At 35.8% G+C, this 17,529-nt stretch overlaps 2 protein-coding genes across 2 annotated transcripts in view; one reads left to right on the top strand and one right to left on the bottom strand.

The window, feature by feature from the left end:
- The window catches only part of LOC135837960 (roundabout homolog 2-like), a 638,803-nt gene that overhangs the window by 538,241 nt on the left and 83,033 nt on the right, over positions 1–17,529 (bottom strand). The gene's annotated exons all lie outside the window — the stretch shown is intronic.
- Positions 2,030–4,970, top strand: LOC135837956 (uncharacterized). Its single transcript, XM_065353401.1, has 2 exons — positions 2,030–2,252; positions 2,397–4,970. The coding sequence occupies exon 2, from the start codon at positions 2,442–2,444 to the stop codon at positions 4,707–4,709; it is 2,268 nt and encodes a 755-aa protein (XP_065209473.1). The 5' UTR covers positions 2,030–2,252; positions 2,397–2,441; the 3' UTR covers positions 4,710–4,970.

Raw genomic sequence — 17,529 nt, forward strand, 5'->3', positions numbered from 1 at the left:
AAATTGACCCAGAAAGCTGAAATTTGGGATATGCCCTTATTTTTGACATGCCAAATCGATTGGAACCGGTTTCAACCCGTTTAGAGCAGTTCTGGAGCCTCCAGCAGATTTTTGAAACTCGAAATTCCCACAAAATTCCATCAAATTGGAGTTGTAAAGATGACATTTATTTCAAAAACTAATTTCAATACGCTACGAAGTACTGCAGGTAAATTTCAAGTCGTTTTGGAGCCTCCAGCTTTTTTTGAAAATTCCTAAAGCCTCCAGCAGATTTTCGAAACTTTAAATTTTCACAAAATTTCTTCACATATGGAGATGGAAAGCTGAAATTTACTCTACACTCCAATTTTAACACCCTCTGAAGACGACTTCATGTGGGTTCAAGTCGTTTTTCAGCCTCCAGCGATTTTTTGAAAATTACTGGAGCCTCCAGTACATTTTTGAAACTTGAAATTTCCTCAAAATGTCACCAAATGGGGTTAGCAAGCCGAAATTTACTCTGCAAATTAATTTCAGTACTATAATATGGAGTCGACTGCATGGTGGTTTCAAGTGGTTTTGAAGGTTTCAGCTACTTTTTGGAAATTTCAATTGTGCTATAAATGCCATGAAACCTTTCAAAAAGTCACTGGAGGCTCCAAAATTACTTGAACCCACCTGAAGACGTCTTCTGAGGGTGAAATTGGAGTGCATAGTTAATTTCAGCTTTTCCATCTCAATTTTGGGGAAATTTCCAGTTTCAAAATTTTACTGGAGGCTCCAAAACGACTTGAAATTTACCTACAGTCCTTCGTAGCGTATTAAAATTAGTTTCTAGAGTAAATTTCAGCTGTACAACTCCAATTTAATGGAATTTTGTGGGGATTTCAAGTTTCAAAAATCTGCTGGAGGCTCCAGAACTGTTAAAAACGGGTTGAAACCGTTTCCAATCGGTTTGGCACGTCGAAAATAGGGTATGTCCCAAATTTCAGCTTTCTTGGTCAATTTGGTAACATTTTGATTTTTTCCCTCATTTTTGGCCTAAATTTGATTTTCAAAAATTCACCAAAAATCGATAAACGCACTTTAGCACTTCAAATTTTGACAGGTGATAAATTTTTGCATGATCTTTCGATCTACCTTTGTAAAGTTTGAAAAAGTTCGTGCAAATCCTATGTTAAAACGCAAAATCTGCGATTTCGGCTGACCTGTCATTCAAAATGGCCGCCATTTTGTAAGTAAGGCCAACTTTTTTTTGGGCAAGTTTGCTATAAAATGTTCCTTAGGATGTCCCCTTTAAGAAAAAAGTTGTCCCGAAGGATCAGTCGGTGGGTGGGGAGGGGGGGGGGGGTGCAATTACTCCTATTGTCATATGCCGGACTATAAGTGTTGCTATGATTTCGATTAGCTTCCTACCTAGATAATGGCGAATTCGTCATTCTTTAATACCGGTGACCAAGAATAAGGGATTTCGATATTATCAAAAAGGATAGACAATTCCCATTATGAAAATTAGAAAATCAAATAATCATGTAAAAAAAATGGGCGTTTGAGTGATTGTTTCGATGAAACACGAAATAATCTTTCATTTTACATCGAAACAACAAAATTCGAAATCGAAAGTAATTTTTCTCGATTGTTATTCCTTCTTCCATTATTCCAATTTTTACTTAAGGAAATTTTTTTCTCTTTTTGGCTCATGAGAACATATCAAACCCATTATTCTTTGTCACCTGGTAATAAGGCGCGAAATTTTCTATTTTTCATAACTAATATCACTCTAGTCTCTATCAAAATAATGAACTTGAACTTGAAAAAAATTCACGAGAATTCATCGGCACCTCCTCCCGAAATAACGTAGAGAAAAGAAATACAAATAATATGAGTCGCACTGTTGCAGTACTCGCACTACTGGCAGTATGGTTTTCACATTATTGTGTAACCAGTTCCCCTTTTTCGCCGGTGGTAGGGTGGGGTAGACCGGTAAGGTAGACGTGTACGTGCAGTGTTATTGTAGTCACTCTCCACATCTCCGGCTCTCCAGCCTCCCCACTCCTTAGATTGTAACCACGCCGACCACGCGACTGACGCGACGGAGACGAACTTTGATCCCGTTCTATTGTAATGATATCCAGTACGTGAACATATGCTATGCGATATTGCAACATACTATTTATCGTTTATCGTTCTCTGTGGTGTACGAACTGTCGTGTTTCTATTTCTGAATGCTGTTTGAAAAGCTTGAAAATTTCATCATCCCGTGTTACGTTCCAGTAAGTATACTCAATTTGTGGTTCGATCATTTGAAATTCGAATTGAAATGTTACTCGATTCTAGATAATTTGTAGTGAAAGTATTTCGTATAACTTGTACATATTAAATTAAGATACTCATACTCGTACGATGTGTGTTTTCAGATAATTCGCATGTGTACTAATCGATAGCTGTATAGTCGCAGCAAGATGACCGATTCGCCGATGGAATTGCAATGTTTGGCTGCGAAATCCGTATGCATTCGACTGGTACGTGAATGGGCCGAGGGTGAAATACCCATAATCGACGTATGGGGAAACGACGACGGATATAATACTTGCTCGGATCACGACTGGTTCATGTGGCAGTTAAATGAAATGCAAGTACCTCGATTCGCTCATATACCGAATAAAATCCGGTACCAAATCGAAGATAACTTGGCGCTGATCATCGAGCAAGTAACAGTTTGGATCCAGTATCATCACAGTGTGAATTTCTTCCACGATCAACCAACGGAACCAATATCTTCGTTGAGCGAATACGTCGTGAAGCTGGTTTGGAACCATTATTTTAAAATCGACTACGCTGCGACTGCTAAAAATATCCTAACTAATGAAAAGCTGAGTCAATTAGAGAGGTTCAGATTCGCCAGTACGTATTGCATCGTCGAAGAAATGGAAAAGTTTCGCGATCTGGTGGTCGATTCGGTACCGAAAAGGGATATTGTAAAGGATCCGTTCGTGCTGTATTGGAGCAAGTATTTGAAAAACGAGATGCACGTGATTTCTTCGGTAATAGCGCAAGGTGAAGGTGTTACTATAGACTTGACTATGTTTATTATAACGACGGAGCAGTTAGAATTGTGGCCACCTGCCGAGTACTTCTTCGATAAATTGGACTCTGGCAGCAAATCTGTCTTGTTCGAACGTATCGTCGAAAGGTACGGTAACAAATACCTGAAAGAGTTGTTGGCCAAATTAACCGATGAAGAGTGGAGGCTCGCGAGTCATTCTGCCATCTCGAAAATCGTCGATAAAATCGTCCAATACGGTACCTCGAACGACGTACGGTTTGTTTGGCAGCTCTGCAAGAATGAAATCGATTCGGAGAATTTCTGCGCTATTCTCGAAACGCTGGTACCATTATCGATTAGTAACTCGAGCGATTTCGAAAAATGGACCCCGTTGTTAGTGGAAATTTGGACCAGCGCTGCTAGCGAATTGAAACAATCGGCCATCGACAACGTGCAACTATGGGATAGTATTTGTGAAAAATTCATCCAACATGTTCGAACCCTACCTATAGAGGGGTTCGGTGCACGTCGCCTGGTCAAAGATCCGTTGAAATTCCTCAGAGTGGTGTTGAAAAACACGAACGCCAAGAGTAAAATGGCATTTTTCGAGCAGAATTTCTACTGGCTGATCATGTGGGCACCGTTTACCGAAGTAGATAACTTGTTGCGTGATTCTCTGCAGCACTATGATCGCGATATCGTCGAGTTGAAAAAATCAATCGCCAATAATTCAGCCGAAGAAGTAGAACGCTCCCTTATGGTATTCCTGTCGTTCGGCCTGTTCGACGAATTCGACGCCGTATTTGCCTTTTATTATCCGGCTGTGATCGCAGGCGATGACGAAACGCCAGCGTGTTGTTTGACGTGCCATAAATGGAAGTTATTGGCACCTGATAATGCTATGATCGCGTTGAGTACTTGTCTGTATTTAGGAGATTGGAGGCGATCGTTCGAGTTCTTGAAGAAAACCCTTACACCAATGAATCTCGATCCGGTCGAGTATATGGTTTGTAATATGATCGAGATAGGATGCAAAAGGGAAATTTACCGTCTGATGTTTTGCGATAGCGAAATGAATGATTTGAAGGAATGCCTTACTACAATTCTGCCAGCCAACGATTCCAGATTGGAAATTTTTAAGAAACGATTCCAGACTTACATGTTGGATACTATATTCGATTGCGAGTTGCGCAAAATAAGAGTGTTTAAACGAGCCAAGGTGGAGAATTTTTTGTTGTGGATTTGCGACGGTGACGAGAAATTAATAGATGAAAAATTCAAACAGTCGAGCTTGTTTCCTAAAGGGTTTGTGGTTCAGTTTGCAGCTTGTGGCGTTTTCGGTGACGCCTTCCAAGCTACCAAATCGATGGAAGAGTATTTAGAATGGTGCTTTGCGACCGAATCGGAAAGGCAGAGGTTTAAACGCGAGATGATTTATAAATATAGCGAGTATAATATGATCGCAGAGTTGTTGACGCGTAGAAGCCATCGTCGGGCTATGTTGTATTGGTTTTTCGACGGCGATCACGGCGCAATTGAGAAGTTCACCGCTGAATACGCGGGTAAACCGATCTATAACCTTGTGCCTGTTGCTCCGGATGCTGAGATGATTCAGAGGATGATTCAGATGTTCAACATAGACCCTGATAAGATTGTCAATCAATGTTCTTTCGTAATTCGTTAGAATTGTGTGCGATGAATGAAGGATTTACTAGATGTTCAAATCTTATGTATGGTCTCTCTATCAACTTTATTTTTCGTTTTTAAATGTTAGTTTTTTCTTCGTGTTTCTAATCGTTTTATTTTAAATAGATCGTATTCGTCTGTTTTTTCCAATTTGAATATATGTACCTATTGTTGTAGGTCTAAGTAAGCCCTTCTAGAGGTGCAGAATTTTTATAATGTATTTTTGACAATTTTTATAATATATTTTTGTTTAAATTTGTTCGAGTTCCTCCATTCTATTACTTACTTCGTTTTTTGACGATTATGTTTTCACTTGAATTAATGTACAATTTTTTCGCTTTTTAAGTAATTTTTTTCAGAGCAAAACGAATCGTTCTTATCTATTTCTGCTGGTAGTTTTCATGTTGAAATTTAGGCATTTTGTTTATTGAATGGAAAATCTGCTCGGTTTGTTGTGTCGCATTCTGTCAAACCCTAGTGACATTTGAAGAGCTCTATTCCAAAGTGGGTTAAGTCAAATTTAAAAAAAATTGAGTTAGCACCGCCATCTAATAGTTCAGAGAGGTACTTACAAAACATAGGTATCAGAACCAGGGTTGTACAAAAACGTGTTTTTTTTGAAAAAAAAACAAAAAAAACGTTTTTTTTTGTTTAAAACGTTTTTTTTTGTTTTAAAACAGTTTTTTTCTCGTGTTTAAAACTATGTGTTTAAAACGCGTTTTAAACACGTTTAAAATGTGTTTTAAACACAAATTCATTTGTTTTGAGTTCACCAGACATCAATTTTTGAGATGTGACGTCATAAACACGCTATAAAGCTCAAGAAATATTGAAAAATTGGAATAAAAACACAAAATTTGTCTCTAAAAATACAGTTTGTTTTATTTCACTTTTTTTCAACAAAAAACTAAAAAAAACGTGTTTTTTTTAGGAAATTGGAGTTGAAAAAAACACGTTTAAAACAAAAAAAAAACACAGTTTAAAACGGCTTTAAACGGCTTTTTTTGTTTAAAACATCGTTCTGTTTTTTTTTCACTTGTTTTAAACGTGTTTTAAACATGTTTAAAACATTTTTGTTTTAAACATGTACAACCCTGATCAGAACTTTCATACCTACCTCATATCAGTGTTGCCAGCACTTTAAAAATTCACATTTTTCCAAAGTGGGTTAAGTCAAATTACTTTTGGTTTCCAAAATGGGTTAAGTCAACACTCGTGAGATTCAGCTAATTCGGTTTCAACCCTCATTGATGTGCAATACGTCGAATAATACATTTTCGAGGTCGTAGAATTCGAATCTGCACTTATTTTTTTTGTAGGGGTGGGGGGTGAGGCGTGGGGAGCGGGAAAATTTGAAATGTTGCTTATATTATCGTGTAATATATCGATTAATATGTTTTCGAGGTCGTAGAGTTCGAATATGGAGTTATTTTTTGGTAGGGGTGGGGGGTGAGGCGCGAGGAGGAAGGAATTTCAAATTTTGCTTATATTATTGTGTAATATGTCGATTGATATGTTTTCGAGGTCGTAGAATTCGAATCTGCACTTACTTTTTTTGTAGGGGTAGGGGGTGAGGCGTGGGGAGCAAGAAAATTTCAAATTTTGCTTATATTATTGTGTAATATATCGATTAATATGTTTTCGAGGTCGTAGCGTTCGAATATGGAGTTATTTTTTTGGTAGGGATTAAAAGTGAGGCGTGGAGAGGTGAAAAATTCCAAATTTTGCTCATTGTAAGCAATGGGGCAATTTCGGGCAAAAAATCGCTAAAACATAATATACACTACTCCTAAATACACATCACTATGCAGAAGAGAACACACGATATTGCGCGATTATATGAGTTTTGTTCCAAAATGTGTTCTGATTTTGTGTAAAAAACTGCAAACTTTAAAAATCAGTGGTATTAGAAAACATCAAAAAGTAAATTTGGAATTTTTCACTCCCCCACGCCTCACCCCCCACCCCTACAAACAAAATAAGAGCAGATTCAAGTTCTACGACTTTGAAAACATATCAATCGACATATTACACAATAATATAAGCAAAATTTGAAATTCCTCCCTCCCCGCGCCTCACCCCCCACCACTACCAAAAAAATAACTCCATATTCGAACTCTACGACCTCGAAAACATATAAATCGATATATTACATGATAATATGAGCAACATTTCAAATTTTCCCGCTCCCCACGCCTCACCCCCACCCCTACAAAAAAATAAGTGCAGATTCGAATTCTACGACCTCGAAAATGTATTATTCGACGTATTGCACATCAATGAGGGTTGAAACCGAATTATCGCCGTTTTTGGGGGTTTGTGGCCCACTGAGCGGCGCGGCGATTCTTATTTCCAAAGTGGGTTAAGTCATTGATGTTTCAACTTCATATTTGACAGTCCAAAGTTGTGAAAGGAAGACTTGACCAATTTCAGAAGAAAAAAACACGAAATGTGCAGTTTGTACGGTTCAAAACGGCAGATTCCATTCTTACAGCGATTCTTATTTCCAAAGTGGGTTAAGTCATTGATTTTTCAACTTCAGTGGTGCAAAATGGTCGAAAAAATAACTTTTTCTACGATCGATTTTTTTTGTCCAAAGAGAGGAAGGATGTATCAACCTTCTACAATTGGTGCCACTTCAGGAACAGAACAAATTCTACATCAAAAATTTCAAATGCGTTTTATGAAAAATGAAAAAATTTGACTTAACCCACTTTGGAATAGAGCTCTTCATTTGCATTTCAAGTTGATCTATAGGGTGGTCGAAACTTGAAAAATGTCTATAGAATCATTGCTGAATGGATAGGTTAGTACAATTTTGGATGAATTATCACGTATCAGTGTTTTCTGGGGTAATTAGAAAAAAAAATCGGTAAAAAATTGGTAAATTAGTGAGGAAATGTCTGGTAAATTACTGAGGTGAATGTTGGTAAATTGCTGGGGTAATTTTTGGTAAATTGGAAAATTGGTAAATTAGTGGGTAATGTCTGCTAAATTACTTAGGTAAATGTTAGTAAATTGCTGGGGTAATTTTTGGTAAATTCGTAAATGTTTGTAAATTGGTAAATTTTGGTAAAGTGGTAAATTTTGGTAAAGTGGTAAATTTTGGTAAAGTGGTAAATTTTGGTAAATTGGTAAATTTTGGTAAATTGATAAATTTCGGTAAATTGGTAAATTGATAAATTTAGGTAAATCGGTAAATTTCAGTAAATCGGTAAATTTTGGTAAATTGGTAATTGGTAAATTTTGGTAAATTGATAAATTTCGGTAAATTGGTAAATTTTGGTAAATTGATATCTAAATATTAAATTTTGGTAAATTGATAAATTTAGGTAAATTGGTAAATTTTGGTAAATTGGTAAATTTTGGTAAATAGCTAAATTTTGGTAAATTGGTAAATTTTCGTAAATCCGTAAATTTTGGTAAATTGGTAAATTTCAGTAAATTGGTAAAAACCTTTGGCAGTAAATTACTGGGGTAATTAAAAAAAGTCGGTAAAAAATTGGTAAATTAGTGAGGAAATGTCTGGTAAATTACTGAGGTGAATGTTGGTAAATTGCTGGGGCAGTGGGGTAATTTTTGGTAAATTGGAAAATTGGTAAATTAGTGGGTAATGTCTGGTAAATTACTGACGTAAATGTAAGTAAATTGCTGGGGTAATTGTTGGTAAATTCGTAATTGTTGGTAAATTGGTAAATTTTGGTAAATTAATAAATTTGGTAAATTGGTAAATTTTGGTAAATTGATAAATTTTGGTAAATTGATAAATTTTGGCAAATTGGTAAATTTCGATAAATTGATAAATTTTGGTAAATTGGTAAATTTTGGTAAATTGATAAATTTCGGTAAATTGGTAAATTTCGGTAAATTGATAAATTTTGGTAAATTGATAAATTTAGGTAAATCGGTAAATTTCAGTAAATCGGTAAATTTCGGTAAATTGGTAAATTTTTGTAAATCCGTAAATTTTGGTAAATTGGTAAATTTCAGTATTTGTTTTGTAAATTACACGCCTCAAATTGTTTATAAAACCAATTGTTTAATTGTTTGTTCATTTTCCTGTATAACAGAGCAAAGTCGGTTAATCGTGCCTACTGCGCAAGATGTTTTTTTTTTTTTGTGGTCAATTAGTTCGGTTGATTAGTCAAATGAGGTTCACTTTTCACGGGATTTTAAATGGAAATAGAAGACTTTAAGATAAATACTGAGGTAGGAAAATTTTCGAACCGGATGAAGTAAGTACATAGGTAAATATCAAAACCACTGGCCAATATTTCAAATGCCACGGTTGATTTTGATGAATTTTTGAAAATGTATCAATTTGGGCCAAAAATGGGGAAAATTCGAAATGTTACCAAGTTGACCCGGTTGACCGAGAAAGCTGAAAATCGATGTGTAGCCTGTTTCAGACCCTATACGAATCGTCTGCAATCGGGTTTAAATCGTTTTGACTTTTGAGCAGTTCTGGAGCTCGCAAGTGATTTTGAAAGTTGAAATTTCTGTAAAGTTTTATTCCAAATAGAGTTGATTAGCTATAATTTACTCTTTACAGCTTTCTCGGTCATTTTGGGACGAAAATTGATTTTTTTAAATTTACAGACCGCGAAAATCGAGAAATTTGGGGGTCATTCCACTTCAATTGGACCAAGAAGTGGTAGGGGGGTTTGGCGATTTTTTTGAAATTTTTCCTGTGGAAAGACCTTTCGAAGGGATGACCAATGGCGCAAATCGCAGCCCTCTAGACCATTTTTAAAGGCATCCAGGAGGTGTCAAAGTTTTCAGTGAACCTAAAATATCATCCATTTCAGCAGTGGATTACTCAATAACCGCGATACCTACCAAAATGGAACTTTTTCTCATAGTTAGAAGTTTTGAAAGGCTTTTGGGTGATATCATAAAAATCAGTGTTGCCACTTTTTTTCGTACAAAAAATTAGCTCAAAAAGTTTCGAAACGTAGTTCTCATATCGTTCCGACTCTCAAAAATTCTGAAAAAAATATATTATGGACAACTTTTCATGCTGAACAGATTAACTAAAAAATTGGGATGGTAACATGTTGCAAAGTCGATTTAAAAAAATTTTAAGTTTGCGAAAAAATGCTATTTTTTGATTTAAAACTTGAAAAAAAGTTTTGATTTGTGAAATTGACCCTTGTGACCCCTATTTTTACATATCTGTCGAAAAAGTGGAAAAAACTCTTTCACTCGATGAAACGACTTCCTCACAAAAAAAATCAAAATTAGAAAAGATTCAAAAAATGAACAAATTTTCATTTTTTTGTTGTGAGTGTAATTTTTATCAACTTTTCCATGAAATATGCCAGAAAGAGGTCAAAAAAAGACAACTGAATAAATTTAAACTTCTAATACTACTACTACTACTACTACTACTACTACTTTTGATGATTGAAATTGAAAATTGAATTTTTTCGAATTTTGATTTTTTTGTGAGGAAGTCGTTTCATCGAGTGAAAGAGTTTTTTCAACTTTTTCGACAGATACGTAAAAATAGGGGTCAAATGGGTCAACTTCACAAATCAAAACTTTTTTTCAAGTTTTAAATAAAAAAATAGCATTTTTTCGTAAACTTAAAAATCCACTGCTGAAAAGGATGATATTTTAGGATCACTGAAAACTTTGACACCCCCTGGCTGCCTTTAAAAATGGTCTAGAGGGCTGCGATTTGCGCCATTGGTCATCCTAGGTCATCCCTTCGGAAGATCTTTCCGCAGGAAAAATTTCAAAAAAATCGCCGAACCCCTCTACCACTTCTTGGTCCAATTGACGTGGAATGACCCTTGGGGGAGATTTTCTCTTGAAAAAGAGCACATTTTGAGAAATTATAGAGCCAAATCTATGCAGTTGATAATTGCAAAAAAATTTTAACTTCTGTTTCAGTAAGGTAATTTATTTGATTTTCTCAACTTTCTATCCAGTAAAGCTGCAATATTTATATGTTAGTGTATGGTGGAAATTTTTTTTCGCCCCCCCCTTTTAAAGTTGTTACTTCAGGTGAGAGAATGATGTCATGAAATTTTCAGTCTCCTCAGTAAAAAATAAGTGGTGCTGGTGTGCCTTCCCTTCCATTTTATACTGATATGAAGAAAAAATTTAGGACGTGATTTTAATCCTTGGATTTGGTCTATCTTCATCAGAAAAGCACTATTAAATGTATTCGATGTACACCCTCACCATCCCCCCACGCTGAAAAAGTGGAACTTAATCCCTTCTTAAGTTCCTAAAAGTATTGAAAATTTCAAAAATATCGAAAAATTGCCTCGAAATGACAGAAAATTGGCAGATTTTTGGTCATTTTTGAACTGTTGACAAAAAACCAGAGTTTTGAGCAAGTTTTGAGAAAAATTTAGACTTTTTGGAAAATTTTCCAAATGTATAGCTTTTAGAGATTCTTAGACGAAAAAGTACTTTTAAGAACTTTTAACAAAAAATGAGACTTTCTGCGTAATTTTTGGCAGAAAGTAAGCATTTAAAAAAAACAGAATTGTCTTTTTTTTTGAAAAAAGAAACAAAACTTTGGAGAATTAAAAAAAAAAACTTTTTGACAAAAAAAATCAAAAAATACAATTTTTTGGTAATTTTTGATAGAAAGATGGCAATTTTTCGGAGTGTTAGGGATAAAATGCGATTTATAAATTTCGTTGGCAAAAAATAAGAATTCCTGACAAATTTGGAAAAAAGCTAGCGTTTTTGGAAATTTTGCTAAAAAAGACCATTTTTTGGATTTTTTGGGGAACATTGAGATTGTTTTATGAGACTTTTCGCAATTTTTGGAAGAAAGAGGCACTTTGAATAAAGTAACCTGAAGTTACTTCTAGTTTTGATTATTTTTGCACGGGTGTTTTGCAGTAGGTTAATTTGCCTATTTCGGAACTTTTGAGCTCTATTATATTAGTGTTTTGAATATTATTGTACATAATTAATTTTGAAATTTTATATCGTCGAGCTCTCAAACTGTTGACGAAAAAAATCGAAACCAATCCGTCCCCCTGTTGACCGAGTTGAGTAATGCATTTACAATGATCCAGTTCCATCTTCCTCCCCCTCCCCCTTCTCCCTCCTCACTCTTTTTGCTGGTGCTCTTCGAGTACAATTCCACCAAACTCTGCCTCTTTACAGACATGCACCATCTCTAACGTAAAACATCAGCTGTCGAAAAACTTCTCTAGCCGAATGAATGCAGCTCATCTCGGCTGAAGAATTAGTTCTAATTGAAAACTCGAATTATTCCACAAGATCGGTGTTTCGAACCCATACACGACTGTAACATTTTAGCTCGTTCGATTTTCAACGCACAAAACGACTGTTGTCATCAGTAGGTACACCCTCCCTGTGTTATGCTGCACTCAACTCATTACAAACACACACTCAGACCCGCATCTACTACTCCATAACGCACGAAATGAATTTCAAAACTACATCGTTCGAAACATCCACGTTCTTCGCCTCGGCCTCGGCGGCATTTTCAGTTTCACAGAAATCCCAAACACGTCGGGGTCACACAATTACCAGCTCGACAGTTAGTTAGGTGGTAATTTGTCCCGGAGCAAGCACAGCAGCACCATTACACCTCTGCCCACCCTCCAGCCACCACCGTGTTGTACAAAATATCGCATAGCGGGGGCAACGAGTAACAAAAAAAAAAAGAGAAACGAGGAAAAAAATACATTAAACACGCGTAAAAGATATAAAATATCGCGTTATTAAAAATATTGTACTATATGGTACCATTATACTAAAAAAAAAGGAGAAAAAAACAAGCAGAGTGAGAGGCTAGGAGAGGGAATAAACCACCCTCGTTTTTAGTTTAGGTACATGGAAAGAGACGCGTGCACCCTATACACAGTAGGTACCTACGCGAAATATAAGGGCAAAGGGTATGCATTTTAAAATCGTTATGTGCCTCGACGACGACGAGTATACCTACTGCGAGAGAGCAGCAAATCTACTACTGCGAACGTGTGGCAATGCCAAAGCCAAGATACCAAACTGTAGGCAAAGTAGCCAAGGTGGTGCCCTGGATAGGCGAGGAAAGCACACACACGCGTGTAAACGGTACCAAGCTACCAAGCTTCGCGATGGTATAATCTTTCATAAGCCTGTTGTAGCTGTTTCCTATTTTAAATAAAAGTAAACCAACTATACAAAATTCTACTATACTCATAATATACATAGAACTAAAGGCTCGTACCAGCTCTGTCTATATGTGTGTGTTGGTTGGTTTGGCTTGGCTTGGCTTTTGTTTTTATATTCAGCTCGCGCGATTAGGGAGCGTTATGTGTTATTAGAAGGGAATTGTGAGCTGACTAAGTACTGCGACGACAAGACAACGAGTTGAATTGAAATAATGGTCTCGGGCTGTATTTTGTATTGTATACGAATACGAACACGTAGGGTATACTTTGTGTAATTTTTTCGTGAACTTGATACGTTGTATAAAGTAATGGGTATCTAATCTATCCTTAGGTGATGAGCTGGCTGCTGGTGTCATTTTGTAAGAAAGTCACTTGAGATACCCAAGTTGCTTCTGAAAGTTGAATTTTTGAAAACAGTGCATTCTAAAACCTCCACAACTGTATTGACTTGAGACGAATTTTCGAAAATCAACGAAAATTTGTCCTCTAACGACTATAAAATTCAAAATATTTGAGCTATTTTCGTGAAAAGAGGGGGGGGGGGTTGAATCATCGGTCAGGTTTTACCTTGAGTGACACAGTATCTAATGGAAATTTTTTTTATCACTACTTTTTTCACTACCTTTTTTCAACCAAATTTTCAGAAAGCTCTTTACTCGACCCTCTCCCTCTGGGCCCATTTCCATATACAAAAGCAAATTAACAAAATCAAAAAAAATTTCACCGGAAAATCTTCAAAAAAAAAATAAATAAATTGGAAGAAAATTTGTGTAAAAGTATTTTTTAATTTCAGTCAAAATTATAAAAAAAAAATACAAATAAACGCATTCACGCATTTTTTTATTTTTTCCCTACCTTTTTGACTAAATTCATGAAGCTTTTTCACTATCACTTTTTGCTAAAAAAAAAAATGTCACTTCTTGCCCCTCCCCCCAAAATGCCATTTTTGCACAAAATGGCACTTTTGTACAAAAATAAAAAATGTCACATTTTGCACAAACATGTCACTTTTTGCACAAAAATGGTCAATTTTGCACAACATGACACTTTTGCACAAAAATGGTCAATTTTGCACAACATGACACTTTTGCACAAAAATGGTCAATTTTGCACAACATGACACTTTTGCACAAAAATAAAATCACTTTCCTCACACAAAATGTCACTTTTGCACAAAAAATGTCACTTTTTGCACACAAAAGTTCATTTTTGCACAAAAAAAAGTCCATTTTGTCAATTTGTGCACAGGAGGTCACTTTTTACACACCAGGTCAATTTTTACACAAAAAGTCAATTTGTGCACACAAAAGTCAATTTTCGGCAAACAAGTCACTTTTTGCACAAAAATGACACTTTTTGCACAAAAAAATGGTCAATTTTGTACAACATGGCACTTTTGCACAAAAATTGATCACTTTTTGCACCAAAAATAATGTGTCAATTTGTGCACAAGTCAATTTTTGCACATGGCACTTGCACAAAAATAAAAATAGAATCACTTTTCGCACAAAATGTCACTTTTTGCACAAACAAGTCAATTTTTGCACAAACAAGTCAATTTTGCATGAACAAGTTATTTTTTGCTCAAAAAGTCAATTTTTGCACAAAAAAAGTCAATTTGAATTTGTGCACTAAATCACATATTTGCACAAAAATGTCACATTTTGCACAAAAATGAGGAATGACACTTTTTGCACCAAAAAAGTCACTTTTTGCGCAAACATATAACATTTTGCATGCTAATGTCACTTTTTGCACAAAAATGCACTTTTCCGCGAAAAATGGCACTTATGCACACAAAAATGACATTTTTTGAACACAAAATGGCACTTTTTGAACACAAAATGGCACTTTTTGCACACAATAATGGCACTTCTTGCACAAAATGACACTTTTTGCACAAAAAGTCAATTTGAATTTGTGCACTAAATCACATGTTTGCACAAAAAATGTCACATTTTGCACAAAAATGAGAAATGACACTTTTTGTGCAAACATATAACGTTTTGCGCAAAATGTTACATTTCGCATGCTAATGTCACTTTTTGCACAAAAAGGCACTTTTTGCACAAAAAGGGCACTTTTGCACACAAAATGGCACTTTTGCACACAAAATGGCACTTTTGCACACAAAATGGCACTTTTGCACACAAAATGGCACTTTTGCACACAAAATGGCACTTTTGCACACAAAATGGCACTTTTTGCACACAAAAATGGCACTTCTTGCACAAAATGACACTTTTTGCTCAAAAATGACACTTTTTGCTCAAAAATGACACTTTTTCTCAAAAATGGCACTTTTTGCACAAAATGACACTTTTTTGCTCTAAAATGGCACTTTTTGCACAAAAATGCTACTTTTGCACAAAAATGGCACTTTTGCACCAAAATGGCACTTTAAATGTCATTTTTTGCACTAAAATGTTGATAAGAAAAGCGTCAATTTTTAGCAAAATATTCAAATATGTAGTGTCCATTTTTGTCAAAATTGTCAAAAAGTGTCCATTTTTGGTAAAATTTTCAAATGGGGCCAATTTTTGCCAAAATTGTCCAACAGACCTCTTCTTGCCAAGATTTTCCAAAAAAAAAAAACTGGTTTTGGCAACATTGTCAAAAAATCCCCCGTTTCTGTCGAAATTGTCAGGGAGGGTCAATTTTTGGCGAGTTGACGAAAAGCTGTAATGTTTTTTCGACAAAAATCTCGTGAAGTAATTTTTTGCATAGTCAAAATGGTCGTAATTTTAGCAAAAATTGATCAGAAATTTTTGCTTTTTTGCCAAAACGTCGTCCGAAAAGCATTGATTTTTGCCTTACCCGTCTGAAAAGTCCTCTTTTTGTTTCAATGTTTGTCAAACAAAAGTCCTTTTTCAAAACAAAATTTGCTTTGTTACTTATTTCATCCCCCCCTCCCCAAATTCTTTCATTTCTTTCAGTTTTTGTGCCAATTTTCCGATATTTTTGAAATTTTCTATATTATTAGAAACTTGGAGAAGGACCAAGTTTCATTTTTTCAGCGTTGAGGGGTGAGGGGGCAAATCAAATACATTAAACAGTGCTTTTCTGATAAAAATAGACCAAATCCAAGGATAAAATTGATTTTTTTTCGTATTTTGTAAAATGGGGTAGAGGGAGGGGAGGGCTCTTCGACATCACTTATTTTTCATCGAGGGGACTGAAAATTTCGTGACGTAATTTTCTCACCTGAAGTAACACCTTTGGGGGGGGGGGTGTTCCTAGTTTTTTGATGAGTTTGTTCAATTTTTTTTGTGGGTGTCATTTTTGCTAAATAAACTTTAGAATAAAATCTATCTGTCAATTTTCTGTTATTTTTCATGGGGTTTCTAGCAATTTTTTGGAATTTTTCGAACGAGGTTTTGTTTTAATTCATTTTTATGCGAGTTCAGCTAATTTATAATAATTGATATTTTTTAATTTGTGTGGTTTTATTCATTGATTTTCAAAATACCGGAAACTTTGGTCATCAAAGCGCGACTTTCAGTGAAATTAGAGCCATGTACTTTGAGTACTTCCTTCATGAAACGGTAGTTAGAAATAGAAAATATCCAGGTATGTCCTCTTCACCTTTTATCCTTCGTTTTGGTTACACTGGTGCACATTTTACTGCGGAAACATGTTGGTATACAAATCATATCCTTATCTCTTGGTTAGGATTCCTTCTTCAACCCCAACCCCAACCCCTGTGAGCTGAGGATGACGGCGATACGGCCACAAATCAATCCCCTAAGACCCTTTCGTTGTCTATTTTTGATAAGTTCATCGAATTATATCCGCGTGTGCAAAAGTACGCTGTTCGCGAAGGGGGATGAAAACTCGATATGAAACTTAATGCCCCTTTTAGCGATATATAGGTGCTTTTTATGTGGTAAGTTTTTAGTGCCGAATGCGAATGCGTTCGCTGCGTGTACCACAGCCCAGCTCCTACCAGCAGCAGCAGCCAAGCCATATAGCAACTGTACTCGACGGCGTGTATAAATTTGATAATGCCTGTGTCGTCGCAGACTGGTGTGTATCTGAAGAATCTACCACCCCAACTTGGTCCTGCGGCATGCTTCGTATTTAGCTTCTAATTGTATAATGAAATCGGCTACAACGAGCTTATTTATCAAATTATACACCAACTTAGAGAGCCTGACTTTGCCCCTCGATCGCTCGGCGCTGGCGCTATTAATAAAATACGCACGTATCGCTCGGTACTTTCAATTTGCGTATTTCATCCCTTTGTTACACTTTTTTTTTTTTGCATAACTCGATCCGTATAAAAAGTACTAGTATACGGTACGTGGATAGAGTTTTATTCCCCCTTTATCCGTTGAGAGAGGAGTTTTTTTGAAGAAGAAGAAGAAAGTTCACTTTTTAGAGAGAAAAACTACACCTTTGAGAGAGGGTAATAATGCAAATACCTGCTACGTTGCGGTTATTTAATGAAACGAGCCGAGAAAGACGAGCCCAAGATGTAGCCTTCGAGTTCACCTTTCCTTTAGAGCAGCAATTGCATTATTTTATACGGCGGAACTGACTTGGCATTTTAAAGAAGTTTTTAGAAAAAAAAGTGCTACGCTTTATCGTCGTTGAAAAAGACTTCGGGTGAGAGCTTTTTAAACGAAAGTTTGTGGTCTTAGTTGCATCTTTGGTAGTCCTTCG

Source organism: Planococcus citri, chromosome 2, assembly GCF_950023065.1.
Source record: "Planococcus citri chromosome 2, ihPlaCitr1.1, whole genome shotgun sequence".
NCBI lineage: Eukaryota > Metazoa > Arthropoda > Insecta > Hemiptera > Pseudococcidae > Planococcus > Planococcus citri.